The sequence below is a fragment of the Octopus sinensis genome, linkage group LG1 (genome assembly GCF_006345805.1).
Source record: "Octopus sinensis linkage group LG1, ASM634580v1, whole genome shotgun sequence".
Classification (NCBI taxonomy): domain Eukaryota; kingdom Metazoa; phylum Mollusca; class Cephalopoda; order Octopoda; family Octopodidae; genus Octopus; species Octopus sinensis.
The window spans coordinates 44863836-44882805 of NC_042997.1; the positions used below are offsets into that span (position 1 = coordinate 44863836).

The 18970-nt window shown below is 36.7% G+C and overlaps 1 protein-coding gene across 1 annotated transcript in view; it reads left to right on the forward strand.

The window, feature by feature from the left end:
- Positions 1–2117, forward strand: part of LOC115213921 — a 46488-nt gene extending 44371 nt beyond the window's left edge. Inside the window, exon 2 of the mRNA XM_029782917.2 lies at positions 536–2117. Within this exon, the coding sequence (XP_029638777.1) occupies positions 536–1495 (960 nt within the window). The 3' untranslated portion in view covers positions 1496–2117. The remainder of the gene's footprint in view (positions 1–535) is intronic.
- The last annotated feature ends 16853 nt before the right edge of the window (positions 2118–18970 follow it).

The following is an 18970-nucleotide window of genomic DNA, read 5'->3' on the forward strand; positions in this document are numbered from 1 at the left end:
TGGAATGGCATCTGACTGTGGAAGAACTCTAACCCAACATACTCTTGTCTGACCCAAGCAAGCAAGGAAAGTTGAAAGACGAAGTTGACCTGAGTTTGAAAATGGAATAGAGAGCCAAAAACGGAAAAATATTTTTTAGTCCAACACTCTACCCTTCACCACCTTGTTACACATTAATTTGAAATGTATACAAACAGATTCCTCCATATATTCTGGAATTTACAATTTTTATTGGCACCTGTGTCGGTGGCACATAAAATCACCCACTACACTCTCGGAGTGGTTGGCGTTAGGAAGGGCATCCAGCTGTAGAAACACTGCCAGATCTGACTGGACTGGTGCAGCCTTCGGGCTTGCCAGACCCCAGTTGAACCATCCAACCCATGCTAGCATGGAAAGCGGACGTTAAACGATGATGATGATGAATGTTTTATTGTAATTATTTCTACTACATATTTTATTGTGTGTGTATTATTATAAAAAACAAAAAAAATTCTTGCTAATTTTTTTAATATCAATTTTCTTACTTTTTCAGATGATGGTCATAAAACACATCTTCAGTTACTGCCACCGGCTAAAGATTTTTGCTTTACTTTTTATAATACTTATTGTTGGTGTCATCTTTCTAAATACGAATATATTTCCAGAAAATGTAAAGCTTATTCATGCTTACAAAGACATGCAGCAGATACCCCAACGCCAGTTTTGTACTATATTTACTTCATGGACGACAAGAAAAGATAAAGCAACTGTACACAATAACACTTTGCATTTATGGACACAGTTGGTACCTGATATTCAACCAGTTTTATTTACAAATGAATCAGTTCTTGCTCAGAAAGCTCTTGCTCATGGCTGGAAAGTACTACCAATTTCACATGCTGCTTGTGGAAATTTACCTGTGCTAAAGAGCATGTTTTTGGATGTTCAGCGCAATTTTCCGTCCCAAGTTTATGGTTATGCCAATTCAGATATTCTCTTTGATTCTACACTTAATACCACTCTACGTTCAATCTTAAAGCACAAACAATTTTACCAAAACCACAGTTTTCTCATAACTGGCCGTAGAACGAATGTTAATTTTCATAATCTAACTGTAAAAAGTGTCAGAAATCTATCCACGATTGCATCAAAAGGGTCTTTAGCAAGAATATGGGGCGAAGACTATTTTTTTACAGGAAATCGTTTTCCCTGGAGTAAATTTCCTAACATGGTTATTGGACGGGTCGCCTTTGATAATTATATCGTCATGTTTGGAAACAGAAACAAAGCATATGTTATTGATCCTACGTCTAACCTATTAGCAGTCCACCAAACCACCAGTGATGGTAACCTAGCTAGTTCCAAACGACCAAATGCAAAATGTAATACCAAGTTGATTCAACCGCAAAAATATAGACAGGGTTACGCAGACTGTATACCACTGGAAACAAGACATGATTTCCAAGGTATAATTCAAATGATCAAACGCAAAACACCTTCACTTTGTCACTGACAATTATAAATATTTTGGAATGTTTTATTGAAGGTATTTAAATATTTAACATATGTGATTTTCTCAGACATATCATCAGGCATTTTAAGAATAGAACTAACGTCAGTGTTTTTCATAAAATAAAAGTCAATCAAATCACTTTTTGACATTTACAACAACTGTTCAACAGCCATCTTACCCACACAGAATTTGCTATAATCACTGAATCATATACTGAACAAACATACTTATATATATATATATATATATATATATATATATATATATTGAAATAAAGCCATTTTTTTTTTGACACACACACACACACACTGCTAGCAAATAAATGTTCATGAATGTCACTCCAACTTCGGAGAGAAAAAAAAAAGAAAGAAACATTTGGTAATTTTTATCCTGGATACTCCCATATCTCTAAACATGGAATGCCATGACTGGATTGCTTTTCATCCATTGGTCAGCTGGAGCTATGCAACAAAAAAATCACATGAGCAGGTGAATAAGCTAGAAAAGAGATTGGTGGTGCATCTATGTTATGTTTTCATATATTTTTGTGAATACAGATCAAATGTTATTTATGTTTATTATGAAATAATTTATTTTAAATAAAGTGAAATAGCTTTGTGTATTTTCTTTTTGAGATTTTAATGTTTCAGATATAATCAATGCTCTCCAACATCGAGATTAGGCATTTTAACAAATGAACAAATGTTGGCGTTAGGAAGGGCATCCAGCCGTAGAAACATTGCCAGATCAAACTGGGCCTGGTGCAGCCTTCTTGCTTCCCAGACCCCAGTCGAACCGTCCAACCCATGCTAGCATGGAAAGCGGATGCTAAACGATGATGATGATGATGATGAACCAAATGTTTTTTTGTGTTTTTATCGTTACACACACACACACACACTCAGCTACAAAACAGTGTATGAGTTATAGTATTTAGTTAGGTACAGTTATGTTCTGATTACATAAACTGCCATCGTTTTATCAAAATTAACATGATTATATTAAAACATATGCAGATGTCCTGACATGAAATAATAGATCTTGGTTGATTTTAACAATGAGTAAAAAGCACCATCCGTTCGTGGCCGTTTGCCAGCTCTGTCTGGCCCCCATGCCAGTGGCACGTAAAAAGCCCCATCCGTTCGTGGCCGTTGCCAGCCTTGCCTGGCCCCTGTGCCGGTGGCACGTAAAAAGCACCATCCGTCCGTGGCCGTCTGCCAGCTCTGTCTGGCACCTGTGCGGGTGGCACGTAAAAAGCACCCACTACACTCTCGGAGTGGTTGGCGTTAGGAAGGGCATCCAGCCGTAGAAACACTGCCAGATTTGACTGGGCCTGATGAAGCCTTCTGGCTTCACAGACCCCAGTTGAACCGTCCAACCCATGCTAGCATGGAAAGCGGACGCTAAACGATGATGAAGTATTGAGTTTGATTAACTGAACTACCTATTCATTGAATTAACATGTGAATGTTCTACAGGCATGTACCCATAATGCAATTCTCAGGAAGAATCATTGTTTGCCATACAGGGGTCTTTGTGGTTTTTGTCACTGTTTACAATTATCGGCATGTCAATTGTTATTTCCCTTGTACATGCACACACATACACACATATACTCACACAGAGTTGAATGTTCACCATCCCACTTTCATTGCACACACACACACACACACACACAAACATTTACGTACCTCCCTTTTACATACATATACTCACACAGAGTTGAAATGCTCTCGCTACCAATCTGCCATCACCCCTTCCTTTCTCATTCATATGTTGTGACGAAGAAAAACGCAAGAGTATTATTATAATAAGAAAGATTATCTTTCTCGTATCTCCTACTCCTCTTTGTGTGCATGTGCAGCATCTTTGGTTACTATGGAAACAGAGCTTCTCGCCATGTTGATGTCTAAAATGCTCACTTCTGATTAACTAAAATACCCAAATTTTGCAAATTTTAAAGGCTAATAATTTATTAATTATGGATAAGAAAAATGAATTTCATTTCATAATTAGTATGCAAAACTTAATCCATATACCAAATTTGAAAACAGTTGGAATGAAATTGTAAACAGTGATGAAAACCACAAAGATCCCCATACTGTAGTGTAGCATAGGCTTGATGTTTTAATTACAGCTACGAATCCTTCAAACAAGTTTCAGCACAGTTTCTTTTTACCCAGTTTCACTCACAACGCTTGGGTCAGCTTGAGACTATGCTAAAAAAAAGAATTGCCTATGATGTCTTACGGTGGTATCGAACCTGGGATGTTGTGATTGCTGATTGGTTATGGATTGTTATTAATAGCAAAAATCAGTGCATAGTTGTGTGATAATCTTGAAGAAGAATCAATTTCTTAACCCGGTTGTGCAAATTTAAACATGACTGTTGCATCTTTATTGTTCAAGCAAGGTTTATCCTGTGTGATGGAAGTGGCTATACAATAGCACACCACAGCACATCATTAATCTATACAGTGTTGGTCAGGTAAAGGAATTTGTATAATTGACCTGAATGTCAACATCTCCATTCCTAAAATACCAGTTTTCCTGTCTACCTGATTTATAATCTGTGAGTTTCTGTTAACATACACTTCTGATGACCTTAATTCATGTCATTTATTTCAATTTCATTTCCTAATTGTAAATTTTTTTGCTTGGATTTCATTGCTCAGCTTATTTGAAAGAAAAGTAAAAAGGAAAAGAAGAAAGAAACCCTAAACAATGTAATTTCTATTTAATTTATGACCTTGCACCTACCTACTTAAGAAACTTATTGTTATTGAGATAACGAGAGATCTACATGGTCGCTCCATTTGGTGGAATTAGCAACCACATCTCTCAATGTGGTCCCCAGTATATTGTATTTAGGACTGGGGAAGGAATTATAGAAAAAACGTGAAATTGGATAAAATTTAGATTGTACCAGAAATGGGCAAGTGTAAGAAAAAAAATTAAATAAAGTTGTCTGATCAAGGCTGACCAGCTATTTAAAAAATAACTAGCATTAGTGGCCTGTAATGAATAGGACTCTTATAAAATTTAATGAATAACTTTATTGGTTTTCTCTGCCCATTCAAAGTACCCTGGATCCCAGAACGTCCCGCTGTGCTTGAGGAGACCTGTTGAGTCAAGTACATGAACATGAACATCGAAATAAATATCAATGGAAATAGTAGTTGTGATACCTGTGCCGGTGGCACATAAAAAGCACCATCCGATTGTGGCCTAGCCAGCGCCGACTCGACTGGCTTCTGTGCTGGTGGCACATAAAAAGCACCATCCGATTGTGGCCTAGCCAGCGCCGACTCGACTGGCTTCTGTGCTGGTGGCACATAAAAAGCACCATCCGAATGTGGCCGATGCCAGCGCCGCCCCGACTGGCTTCTGTGCCGGTGGCAAATAAAAAGCACCATCTGAACGTGGCCGGTGGCACGTTAAAAGCTCCGACCGATCGTGGCCGATGCCGGACCCCCCTGGCATCTGTGCTGGTGGCACGTAAAAAGCACCCACTACACTCACGGAGAGGTTGGCGTTAGGAAGGGCATCCAGCTGTAGAAACTCTGCCAGATCAGACTGGAGCCTGGTGCAGCCCCTGGCTTCCCAGACCCTGGTTGAACCGTCCAACCTGTGCTAGCACGGAAAACGGATGTTAAACGATGATGAGGATGATGATAAAAGATATCTTGAAAATTTCCTTGCACTGGCTATATTCCTCATTTCTGCTTCAGTAGCATATTGCTGCATTTGAATTGGCGCTGAGAAACTTGAGTATTTGTGAAGTTAACTTGACCTCTGGTGATTACAACATTGAGCATTGGAGATGATTTGTTCAAGGTGTATGAGCCACTAACGAGTGAGCCAGCTGTAACTTTGGGTTATATCCAGGTGTCTCATATACATTCCCAACCATATCACTCAATGACTTTTATTAAATTTTGTCTTCCTGCTCGAGAATATACATCAACCTTTGATATGTAGATTTTGTTATTGTTCTTGAAAGAAATAATTGATAATGTGTCTATATTTAAAGGAATGTTAACTAAATTGTTTATGAGACAGACTTCAGCAAGATCTAAGAAAAGTTGAAACCACTTCGTGGACTTCTTGTACCTCCTTCCACTCACCTCAAATCTATTGATCTTACTGGTAATTTTTGTTTCACTTTAGCGAGCACTGCTTGAAAAATCTATTTTTAGGATTTAATAAGGAAGTTGTTTAACATTTTTGGTGAGAAAGCGTAAACTCGATGTTTCAAGGTTCTTCACTCATCAAAATAATCTCTTTTTCAAAATGTGACCAGTCAGTTTGAAACAGATGCTTCATAATGAGAAAAAGTACCCATCTTTTTCTGTGGATCACTTCACACATCTCAAAGAAGAATCTAATAGCATCAAGAACTTGCTCAATGGATTGGCGTATAATGAGCCCACCAGCTTTACCAACTTTCCAAGCAATCTTTGTCTTTGGGACAGTGCAGACTCTGTGGATTAGGTCATGTGAAATAATTTAAGGCTCTTGATTAAGAGCATGTAGTTTTTGAATACTTTTAAAATTTCTTTCCTAAGCTATCTGAAGCAAATATCATTGTGGGTGTTTTTGTCAGACCCCAGATATAGAACATCCTGTAGTACACAGATTTATGATGCTCAGTGGAAGGGAGAAAGCAGTGTAGGAGGTTTTGTTGCAGTGATTCAGGAATTCTTAAGCAAGTGCATGTAGAGTTGGTTGAGTTCTAGGCTCCAGAATGTCTCTGAAAATTCACATCCTTGACACTAATCTTGATAATTAAAGAATACTGGAACATTCTCACTGGAGCAAGTCGAGTGCTTCTACCAAGTTACATTGGACTTTGAACAACGCCACCAAAAGCTATAAGGAAAACATGATGGGAGACTATATTTTGAAACTAACACGTGAAAGTGATTTACAATACCACTACAAATCTCGAAAATCACATAGAAGTGCAAACTTCTACGTTAACTTTAATATAATCGAATGATACGTCTTAAATATGATTCATCTATTTTTTGTTGACCTTAGGTGGATGAAAATGTCTGAATTTGGTCACTTTCTAATAGGAATTGCAAAAGTGGGAAATAGTAATTTTCTATATTTTTCCAATGTAAGCAATGAGAAAATAACATTACCCAAGAAAAAAAAGGGCATATTACTTAGTGTAATTAACGGGTCTACATTATCCAATATGTCTTTTATTTTTAGATGGTATGGCTAAATTTAGTTTTGGGGAAGATTTGACTACTATTAAAAGTGTCTTGTTGGATTGCCATGCTCATGATTTCAAGGGTTTATGTTGCTTCACAAACGAATGCTTGAGCATATAAAGACAACTAGAATGAGACAAATAATTTTCCAAAGATAATTCACTCCCACATAGATGAAAAAATAGAATTTTCACACAGGGATCTAAATGTGGTCGTGAACATGCCACACTGAGTCATTTGAGGACCGCCTAGTGTAGTAAGAAATGTTTTTATTTTTTGTTTTTTTTTGTTTTATATGGGAAGAAAACGAATGAATCAGGGACATCAGGTCAGAACTTTTGACAATATATCATTCCCTATTTCTTTACTACCCACAAGGGGCTAAGCACAGAGGGGACAAACAAGGACAGACAAACGGATTAAGTCGATTACATCGACCCCAGTGTGTAACTGGTACTTAATTTTATCGATCCCGAAAGGATGAAAGGCAAAGTCGACCTCGGCGGAATTTGAACTCAGAACGTAATGGCAGACGAAATACGGCTACGCATTTCGCCCGGCATGCTAACGTTTCTGCCAGCTCGCCGCCCTGTCATTACCAGTGGCATGCATCCCCCTCTCACACACTCAGGCTGGGAATTTCTGAGTGTCCCACCCTCCCCCATTTTCCTTGAAAAGTGTACTATTATATGCTTTGAGATTTGGGAGAGGGATTGAAAATGAAAATAGTTTCCGCCTATGAGGCACTGTTTTGAAGCAGTACATACAAATATTTCCAAAATATATACAGGAACTTCGTAATTAGGGAGCAAAAAATTTTTGAGACTGCCCCTTAATTATAATCAGTGTCAAATTTGATTAGCTCATTTCGTTAAGTTTCTTTTTGTTTTATTTGTGCGCAAACCCTTTGAAACATTGACAGCACCTCCTCTTCAGTTCCGCACCAATCCTTCAAGCATAAGGTCGTGTGCCACACCTACTACTGCTTAATTAGTATATTCAAAATAGTAGAGGCGCAATGGCCCAGTGGTTAGGGCAGCGGACTCGCGGTCGTAGGATCGCGGTTTCGATTCCCAGACCGGGCGTTGTGAGTGTTTATTGAGCGAAAACACCTAAAGCTCCACGAGGCTCCGGCAGGGGATGGTGGTGAACCCTGCTGTACTCTTTCACTACAACTTTCTCTCACTCTTACTTCCTGTTTCTGTTGTACCTGTATTTCAAAGGGTCGGCCTTGTCACTCTCTGTGTCACGCTGAATCTCCTCGAGTACTACGTTAAGGGTACACGTGTCTGTGGAGTGCTCAGCCACTTGCACGTTAACTCCACGAGCAAGCTGTTCCGTTGATCGTATCAGCTGGGACCCTCATCGTCGTAACCGACGGAGTGCTCCTACCTATCCTATATTCAAAATAAATTGACATATTTTGAAATTCTACCAAAAGTTGTGTAGTTGTCCGATTTTTCTTTTTTCATGAGTTTACAGGAAATATCTGGACCCCCTTTTTTCAATAAAAATTATTATCAAATAAAAAAAATGCTTTTTGCCTTTTAACTACCGCTCAAAAACTTTGAAACAGAAATACTCTCACTTCTAATTTCATAGCCATATTGAGGCAGCGAGCTGGCAGAGTTGTTAGCAAGTCACAAGAGACACTTTGCAGTATTTCACCTGAGCTGAAATTCCGCCTGGGTCGACTTTGCCTTTCATATGTTTGGAGTCCATAAATTAAGTACCAGTCAAGCACTGGAGTCGATGTAATCGACTAGACCCATTTCCCTAAAATTTCAGCCCTTGTGGAAGCATTAGAAAGGAATATCATAGCCATATTGAACTATGCCTATTTTAAAGAACATTTTATATAGAAACAAAATCAGAAAAAGATTTTCTAAAAAAGATATGTGTTTTTTCAGTGGAGTCTGATATGGCAAAGCTGATTTTATAAAAAAAGCATCAGTCAGATCATTCTGCATTTTATGATTATAACTTTTTTCTAAGATAAAACAACAGTCCACGAATTTCCGGAGTTTTTTACTACTTTGATTTTTTTTATAGTATCTTATGTCTCACTGTAATAAAAATAAAATATACGAGTTAATGTAAATTTTGATTAGTTTTTTTAATTAAAAAGCAATAGGTGCTTCTTTTTAAAGCATTTTATTTATTCGTATCATATTTTATTTTTTAAGTACAGTTGGCCATAAGTGAAAAACAACATTTATCAGGACACAAATATAATTGTAGAAAATTGTCAGGGTTACCGTCAAATCTTCAATGTCGACAAAACAGGCCTATTCTGGAAAAAAATGTCAAGAAGAACGTTTCTGGCAAGAAGAGGGGCGATGATACTAGGTTATAAAGCACTTCTACTCGGAGCTACTGCCAAAGTTGAATGCAAATTAAAATCGATGTTAATTTATCATACAATGAACCCAAGAGCATTAAAAGGCTGTAACAAGCGATCTCTTACAGTGGTTTGGAAACTGAATAAAAGGGCTTGGGTGACAAAGCAATTGTTTGAAGAATAGTTCCACATTTTAAAAATATTGCAAACAAAAATAATTTAGATTTCAAAGTTCCTTTAATTTTAGGTAATGCTCCTGGGCGTCCCACCTCACTTAATTTAAATAGCAATGTGAAGATTATTTCTCTACTACTAAATATGACTTCTTTACTACAGCCGATGGACCAAGGAGTGATTTCTACATACAAGCATATTATGTGTAGAGAACTTTTGCCCAGGTAATTCAAGTTATTACTGGAGATAATCCACTCGAAGAATTTTGGGCAAAAATTGATATTAAACAAGCAGTAGGCGCAGGAGTAGCTGTGTGGTAAGTAGCTTGCTAACCAACCACATGGTTACGGGTTCAGTCCCACTGCGTGGCATCGTGGGCAAGTGTCTTCTGCTATAGCCCCGGGCCGACCAATGCCTTGTGAGTGGATTTGGTAGACGGAAACTGAAAGAAGCCTGTCGTATATATGTATATATATATGTGTTTGTCCCCCTAGCATTGCTTGACAACCGATGCTGGTGTGTTTACGTCCCCGTCACTTAGCGGTTCGGCAAAAGAGACCGATAGAATAAGTACTGGGCTTACAAAGAATAAGTCCTGGGGTCGATTTGCTCGACTAAAGGCGGTGCTCCAGCATGGCCGCAGTCGAATGACTGAAACAAGTAAAAGAGTAAAAGAGAGAGAATATATATGTATAAATATGTTAAATAAAATGAAACAAAGCCAAGGCTGTTCATGAAGAATTATGTACATTATTTACAATTGACGGATATTTGTCCTCATCTTGTTTGTTGTTAACACAACGTTTCAGCTGACATACCCTCCAGCCTTCATCAGGTGTCTTGGGGAAATTTCGAACCTGGATATATGGCATAGTGGTTAAGAGCACGGCTACTAACCCAAAGATTCCGAGTTCGATTCCAGGCAGTGACCTGAATGATAATAACAATAATGATGATAATAACATCGAAAAATACCTTAGGAATGAGAACCCAAGTTCGAAATTTCCCCAAGACACCTGAAGAAGGCTTGGAGGGTATATCAGCCGAAATGTGTTAACAACAAACAAGATGAGGACAAATATCCATCAAATGTAAATAATGTAAAGCCAAGGCTGTGTGGAATTTATAGAACATTTATAAAGAGAAAAGTAGTCTTACAGTTTTTTCTGGGATATTAGGGATATCCCTTCACCAGAGACGATATAAGAGAGTTAACTAGAGGAATATAGTAGAGTTCAATAGAAGGAGTTAATATAAATACATACATATAAATACCTAAATATATGTTAGGAAGAGCATCCAGCTGTAGAAACACTGCCAGATCAGACTGGGCCTGGCGCAGCCTCCTGGCTTCCCAGACCCCAGTTGAACCGTCCAATCCATGCTAGCATGGAAAACGGACGTTAAACGATGATGATGATGAAATATATATATATATACATACATATATATATACACACACACACATACCTATATGTACATATATATACATATATATATGCATGCATATTATATACATCGATATATGTATATATATGTATATATATATATATGTATATATATATATATATATATATACACACACATATATATATATATATTATATATATATATATATATATATATATTATATATATATATATATATATATATAGTTGATCCAAACATGAAAACACAACAACGCGAGGACGTGGAACAAGTATAGTGTTATTGGACGCTCAGGAAAGGAAAGAAAGAAGGAGGATTTAACGTTTCGAGCGGAGCTCTTCGTCAGAAACATAGGAAAAGGAAAGATCCAAGGAAGGGAAGACGGAGAAAGAAAATCGCCAACGGTATACTCGCGGTCACATTTTGAATGACCGGAAGGGAATGGGTGAAGAAAAAGTTCTTTCGAAGACAGGAGAGTGCAAGAGGAGATATGTGTGTGTAATGATAGCACGTGTGTCTGTGTGTGTGTGTGGTTGTGGCTGTTAATCTATGTGTGTGGTTGGGCTTAGTATCGTTTAAGGTCAAGGAAGAATGTAGTAGGAGTAGCTCTAATGTCTACATACCCATGTGCGTAGAAGAATGGTCAATGGAAGGTACTGGTAGTTTGAAGTATGTGTTTGTGCATGTATGTTATATATATATATGTGCATATATATATATATAGATCGATATATATAATATATATATATATATATATATATATAATATATATATATAAATGAAAGAGTGGAGTTTAACGACGAATTAACAAAATTCCTTTATTTTCGACATATGTTTCGAAGGCTGCATATTCCTAATTTCGAAGGAATAAGGGGTGCATCATGCCGCCTTCTCATCAGGAAAAACAAGGAACTTATGTCAGCATCAAGATGCACAAAAACTTTTAGATGACTTCCCACACGGAGCCCATAGCGATAATGAGTGTTTCTTTAAAATATAACGGAATATTTTAAAGAAACACTCATTATCGCTATGGGCTCCGTGTGGGAAGTCATCTAAAAGTTTTTGTGCATCTTGGTGCTGACATAAGTTCCTTGTTTTTCCTGATGAGAAGGCGGCATAATGCACCCCTTATTCCTTCGAAATTAGGAATATGCAGCCTTCGAAACATATGTCGAAAATAAAGGAATTTTGTTAATTCGTCGTTCAACTCCATTCTTTCATTTATTTGTATTTAAAAAAACACACAAATTTCCACACGAAAGCACGTGATCTCTGCCCTAGGCATGTAGCTTCAACCGTGTTTTTCTGACGTGAATTTGCTACCCAAGTATCGGTTAACTGAATTATCCATAATAAGATAATTCATTCAACTACTACTCAAATATATATATATATGTATGTATATATATATATATACATACATAAATATATACACATGTATAGATACCTGTATATATATATATATATATATATATATATATATATATATATATATATATATATATATATATATATATATATAATATATATACATGTATATATCTACATATATATGTCCATATATATATATATATATAGCTAACTCCCAACACAACACATCCACACTCGTTCGTCTGGCCGAAATTATCCTCTCACTCAAATTCTTCTCGTTCACTGGTGATTTTTACCAACAAGTCTCGGGAGTGGCCATGGGAACGAGAATAGGCCCCAAATATGCGAACCAGTTCGTTGGCTACGTTGAATCCCAAATATTCTCAAGTTTCACTGGTCCCACTCCCGAACTATATGGCCATTATATTGACGACTGTATCTGTGCGACCTCACTCTCCCGTGAACATCTAGACTTCTTCCTCTCTTTTGTCAAATCTTTCCATCCTGCCCTCCACTTCTCCTGCACTATCTCTGAACCCTCTGTCTCCTTTCTTGACATTTTGGTCAGCATTCATCACTCCACTCTCACCACCTCCATCCACTACAAACACACAGACACACATACTGGATCTCTGCTTCACAAATAATAATATGGATCTCATCCATAATGTGAAAGTGACACCGACGCTACTCTCGGATCACAACATGGTAGAGCTGACCATGTATGGACCAAAGGAAAGCATGGACATGTAGCCTACAAGAAATTCTCAAAATATTTCTAGCTTGAACTTCCATATGCAAACTGGAGACAAATTGAGAAAAAGATCCTCAAACAAAAGTGGCCTAAATATTTCTCCTCACCGGACATCGACATGAAACTTCAACAATTCATGTCTGTAATGCAAGCCATATGTGTCCCAAGAGAAAGGCCACTGTACACAAGAACAAAATCCCCAGGGAGAGGAAAATTATGAGACGGCGTACAAAATTTTGTGCCCCAGCATGGCCGCGGCCTTCGGGCTAAAACATTTTTAAGGATTTAAGGAAAGAAATTGAAAGCAGTGAAAAGTCCTGCCTGAAAATACAACTGCTGGGGATTGAAAAAAATCTGCAACTCTCCCATGAAAAAGAAAGAGCAGACAAAGAAGCCTGGGCTATAGACAATATAAAATCTAACCCCAGAGCTTTCTACAAGTTTGCCATTGAACAGCTTCAGTGCACTGCAGGATAGGGCCACTCCTCGAAAAAGATGGTTCAATCACAGGCAACCCAATGAGGATAAGGGAAATACTAAATGAGCAATTCAAAAGTATTTTCACTCCACCACTAGGACATACATACATACGTACATACACATCCATCCATACTTACATAAGTGAATATAACGTATTTATATATATATAATATATATATATATATATATATAATAATAAATATTAGGGAATAAATCCAAATTTACAGGGAAAAATCAGATTTAAGATTGAATCCAATTTTATAGTAAAATATAATATAATATTAATTAGAGACAAAACCACTATTATGCAAATCAAACAAAGAAAGACTTAATCCAATACATAAAAAAATTTATATAAATTAAATCAAATTAATTTTATTTAATTTATATAAAATTTTTATGTATTGGATTAAGTCTTTCTTTGTTTGATTTGCATAATAGTGGTTTTGTCTCTAATTAATATTATATATATATATATATATATTATATATATATATATATGTATATATATATATATGTATTATTTTATTTTTATTTCTATTTTTATCTAGTTTCAGCTCACAAGCTGTGGCCATGCTGGGGCACCACCATTCGGTGTTGCTACATGATTTTACTTCACGAATGCTTTTTAGCAATTGCCATTTAGTGCATGAGAGAGTTCGATGCAGCTGCCCTCATCTGTACCTCTTGCCGTGAAGTTAGTTCATCTGGGACACCTGACAAGAAGAGATCCAGTTTTATTTTAAAGACATCTGCATCCACCCCATGCAGGTCTCTTAGGTTCTTCGGGAGAATATTGAAGAGCTGTGGGCCTGGGAAGCCCAGGCTATCACAGTATCTTGTCCTACATCTTGATGGCAAATTTGAAGTCTTTGGCACTATGCAGTGGCGCCCAGTTCTGGCATTTGTGTAACTCTTGATGCCAAAGTTTGGGACAAGTCCTTCTAGGATCTTCCAGATTTATATTATGGCATATCTTTCTCGCCTACGCTCTAAGGAATAGAGTCTCAATCTCTTGAGTCTTTCCCAATAGCTTATATGCTGCATAGAGGCTATCTTCTTCGTGTAGCTTCGTTCGATCGCCTTAAGCTCTGTGATTAACTCGACACTGGATGGTGACCATAGCTGAGAGCAATAGTCAAAGTGGCTTAGGACAAGTGTCCTCCAGAGGACCATCATGGTTTCCTGGTCTCTTGTTCTAAAGATTCTAAGAATTCATCCAGTCAGCAGCCTACATTTCATTGCCAATTTAGCAACATGCACCTGAAAGGTTGCATCATCACTCATGTAAATACCCAGATCTCGCACTGATTGTGCCTCTGGGATTGCAATCCCTCCGGGTCCAGTGTATTTATTGGGTATTGCATTTAGTTTTGCATGCTGATAGCATAAAGCTTGAAACTTTTCAGCATTGAACTGCATGCTATTCTTTTCAGCCCACTTGTATATTTTGTCCAGCTCACATTGCAGGTGCTTAGTGTCTTCAGGTTTCTGTATTGCCTGTGAAACCTTTGTATCATCTGCATAACTTGTGATCGTGGCTCTCTGCGTGGCTGAGGGCATGTCTGAGAGGGCCATTATGAACAGTAGTGGTCCCAAAACAGTGCCTTGCGGAACACCGCTCACCGTTACTACCACCTGACTTCTATCCTTCAGAAAGTCATGAAGCCATTCTCTCAATTTTCCAACTATGCCAAGATCACGCAGTTTGTGACATATCATTCCATGATCGACTTTATGAAAGGCCTTTGCAAAGTCAAGATATATCACTTCCACATTTGAGTGGTTGAGCAGTTGTTTCAGCACCCAGTCATAGTGGTCGGAAACCATGTTGGGTGTCAGGCAGCAAGTCATTTTCTTCAAGGAAGGTGATTAGTTTCCTTCTGACTATTCGTTCCATGACCTTGCTGATGTGTGAGGTCAGAGAGATAGGTCTGTAGTTCTTGGCCTCTGTTCTGCTACCTCCTTTATGAATAGGGCATAAGTTACCCTCCTTCAGTTTTCTTTGAAGTTTTCCAGTTGCAAGGAAGTTCTGAAAGAGGGACTGCAGTGGTCTTGCTAGTTCTCGCTTACATACTTTTAGAAGGATTGCTGGGAATCCATCCAGGTCAGTAGCTGAGTTTGTTTTCATTTCATCAATAGCCTTTATTACATCGTCTTCCTTTATATTGATGTAATCAATCATCATTGCCTCTGTTTTAATATCTGCATTGGTAAAGAAGTCATTTGGATTGGTGGAGTGAAAATACTTTTGAATTGCTCATTTAGTATTTCACTTATATATAAACGCGTATATATATATATATTTGTGTGTGTGTGTGTGTGTGTGTGTGTGTATAATATATATATATAAACGTGTGTATATATATTTTTTAACATATACATATGTATATATATATATTTCGTTTTTGGATTTGGTTTGCAAGATTCTTTGTGAATTCGTGTGTTGAAGCATATTGTTTCCACTTATTTTTAATTTTTATTTTCCTAAAATTTTCATTGCGTCTTGCAACCTTTTCAATAGCCAAGACAATAAATAAAAATAAGAAATAAATGGAAATTTTACCGGTGAGTGTGTTAAATTATAAGGCACAACAAAAATGTCCCTCCCCAGACACAAGAGCATATATATATATATATATATATATATATATATATATATATATATAGGGAGAGTTTACGAAAAAAAACAAAAGACGAAGACAGGCGGCGTACAAAACAAACAGATGTATTAACATCTGTTTGTTTTGTATGCTCTTGTGTCTGGGGAGGGACATTTTTGTTGTGCCTTATAATTTAACACACTCGCCGGTAAAATTTCCACTTATTTCTTATTTTTATTTATAACGCTCAGGAATAGAAAAAGTCTTTTATGTTTCGAGCCTACGCTCTTCTACAGAAAGGGACACAGAAAAAACAAGGAGAGAAAAAAATGTGTGTAGTGGCTAACGATCTATCACATATATATATATATATATATATATATATATATATATATATATATATACATATATATTACTTCCGGCTTTCGAGGGTAGAGACGTGTTGCTTTGCTCTGTGATAAAAAAACAAAAAGGTTTGCATAAATCGACGAAATAATCGGCGAAAACTCATAAAAAACGTAGAACTTGCTATCTCATTGCGGTCTACTAGGATATATTAGTTAAAAACCGTAATATATTTCGCTTCAAGCCAAATATAATACACTAAACTTAATTACGCACGCCAGATTTTCCGTCGAAAAAAGCACGTGGTGACATCTTTTAAGTTTATTTCCAATCGACTCTAACAAGCAAAAAGAACCGTTTTTCTTTTCTTTTTTGAAAGAAAACCTCTTTGTATAGGGAGAAGATTTTAGGACTTCTACCTCTTATAAGTACCGCTTTTCATTTATTTATTTTCTCGTAATTCAATGTAAGGACCTATTCTCTGTCTACATTCTTTAATAATCTTTCAGTTTCTGTTTCAGCTCCCTTACATCTCTCTAAAATTATTCAATTTTAGATAGGCATATATTTATTAGTTGCTTTATATATATATATATATATATATATATATATATATATATATATATATATATTTACTGAGCCCCTCAATCTCCCTAAATATATAGACGCGAATATTAGAAGTATAGTTTGCAATTAGTTTTGTTTAGAAGAAAACATTTGTAGCTACGGACAGGTATGTATTTATAATTTACATCCTGTTAGTAATCTTTCATTTTCTGTTTCAGCTTCGTAACCTCCTCTCTTTCTTTTCTTTCTCTCTCTGTGTCTCTTCACTTCTCTCTATCACACCATCTTTCTTCTCTCAGCCGCTCAATCTTTTGCATCACTTCCTCTCTTTCATCTCTTTCTCTATCACACCATCTTTCTTCTCTCAGCCTCTCAATCTTCCTAAATATATAGACTCTCTCTCACTCTCTTCTTAACTTCTCTCAGCCGCTCAATCTTTTGCATAACCTTCTCTCTTTCATTTTTTTCTCTCTCTATCTCTTCTCTTCTCTCCCTCACGCCTCTTTCCTTGTCTCTTCACTTCTCCACTTCTCTCTGTCACACCATCTTTCCTCTCTCAGCCTCTCAATTTTTCTAAATTTATAGACGCGAACTTTCTTCTCTTACTCTCTTCTTATCTTCTCTCAGCTCTCAATCTCTCTAAATAAATAGACACTTTCTTTCTCTATTTCTTCTCTACCCGCTATCGCACTATTAAATTTTAAATATAATTAGATAGATAAATAAATAAAATATCCAAAATGTCCAGAACCTGGAGAAGTAACGAATTGGCGTTGTTCCTGAGAGCCTGGTAATGCTCCGAAGGAGATAATCTGAACAACATCATTACAGCTGCGCTGAAGAGCAGTGGATATAAAACTGATGCATTTTTAGCATGTTCTTGCACACTAGAACATGAAAAGGATTCACTGTGGAATTTTGTTTCAGAGATTCAATATATTTTGAGAGTAAAAATACACAAAACCAAATTCAAAATGATGGCCAGTGGACTATAAGGCACAGGGTTTTAGCATGATTTCGTCTCTTCACTGGCAGACTTTAAAACAAGACCAGAACTTGTTTCTTTGCAGATAACAACAAACGGCACATTTGTTGGTGTGTGCTGAGACTTGTCAGGCTAGAATCAATTTAGTATAAGCTCATGAAACAGTGAGGATCAAAATAAAGACATTTATATTTATATTTGTTTTTTAACATGTGCATACGGAAACATGAAGGACGTTCAATGCATAATTTTTACTCTGTTAAGTTGGCAACACTAAGGTGCATGTGTGCACACATGCACACACACACACATTAAGCTGCAAAGTAAGGCCTGTCACACTTTTAATATCACTTGCAGTGTACTTTTTCAATACTTGTAATAAAAGCATAAATTTTTAATCTAATGTTTTTGTTTTTCTTTGCCAATTTATACTGAAGTGGCTAAATTTGTATAAGTTTTACCCTTAAAAAATAAGTTTAGATAAGATCTATATCAGACACTGCATACCAAGTTAATACAAAAATGGCTCTTCAGTAATAGAAGTGCTAAGAAATGTTTGTTCTGTAAATGGAAATGAAGCTTTTAATGTACAGATTTGCCAACAATGGTTTGGCTAGTCTTACTGCAGAAAGCTTTATCTTACAGATTACCCTCAATCCAGATAACCAAGCCCCATCAATATCATGCTCCTGAAAGCCATAGGTGAGGAAAATTCAAAGCAAACTGTATGAGAATTAGCAAAACAGCTCAACTTAAAGTCAAATTTCAAGCATAAAACACCTTCAAGAACTAGAAAAAGTGTCTAAACTTTGTCAGTGGGTCTCTCATTATCTGACTGTTTCTCAGCTTAAAACGTTGCTCTCTGCTTGTCATTGAATAGTAGACTTGCAACCAAAACTTTTTACTGTTCAAAGAAAAAAATATAGAATTTAACCTGAAATGGGATATAATAGGAAAGGCACAGCCTTATAAAAATAGCAGAGATGGTTGTGAACTTTGCTCTATGGAAACATGAAATTTTAAAACATAGGAATAATACAAGCTTGTTGAATAACCGTTCTGAACTAGGACCATCTTGTATACATCATACCACCCGTACGTTTAAATATTTTAAATAACAATATTCTGACCATTCCTAAATTTTCAAATCCTAATACTTTATAACCAAATAAAAATTAATATACCATACTAGCTTTTAT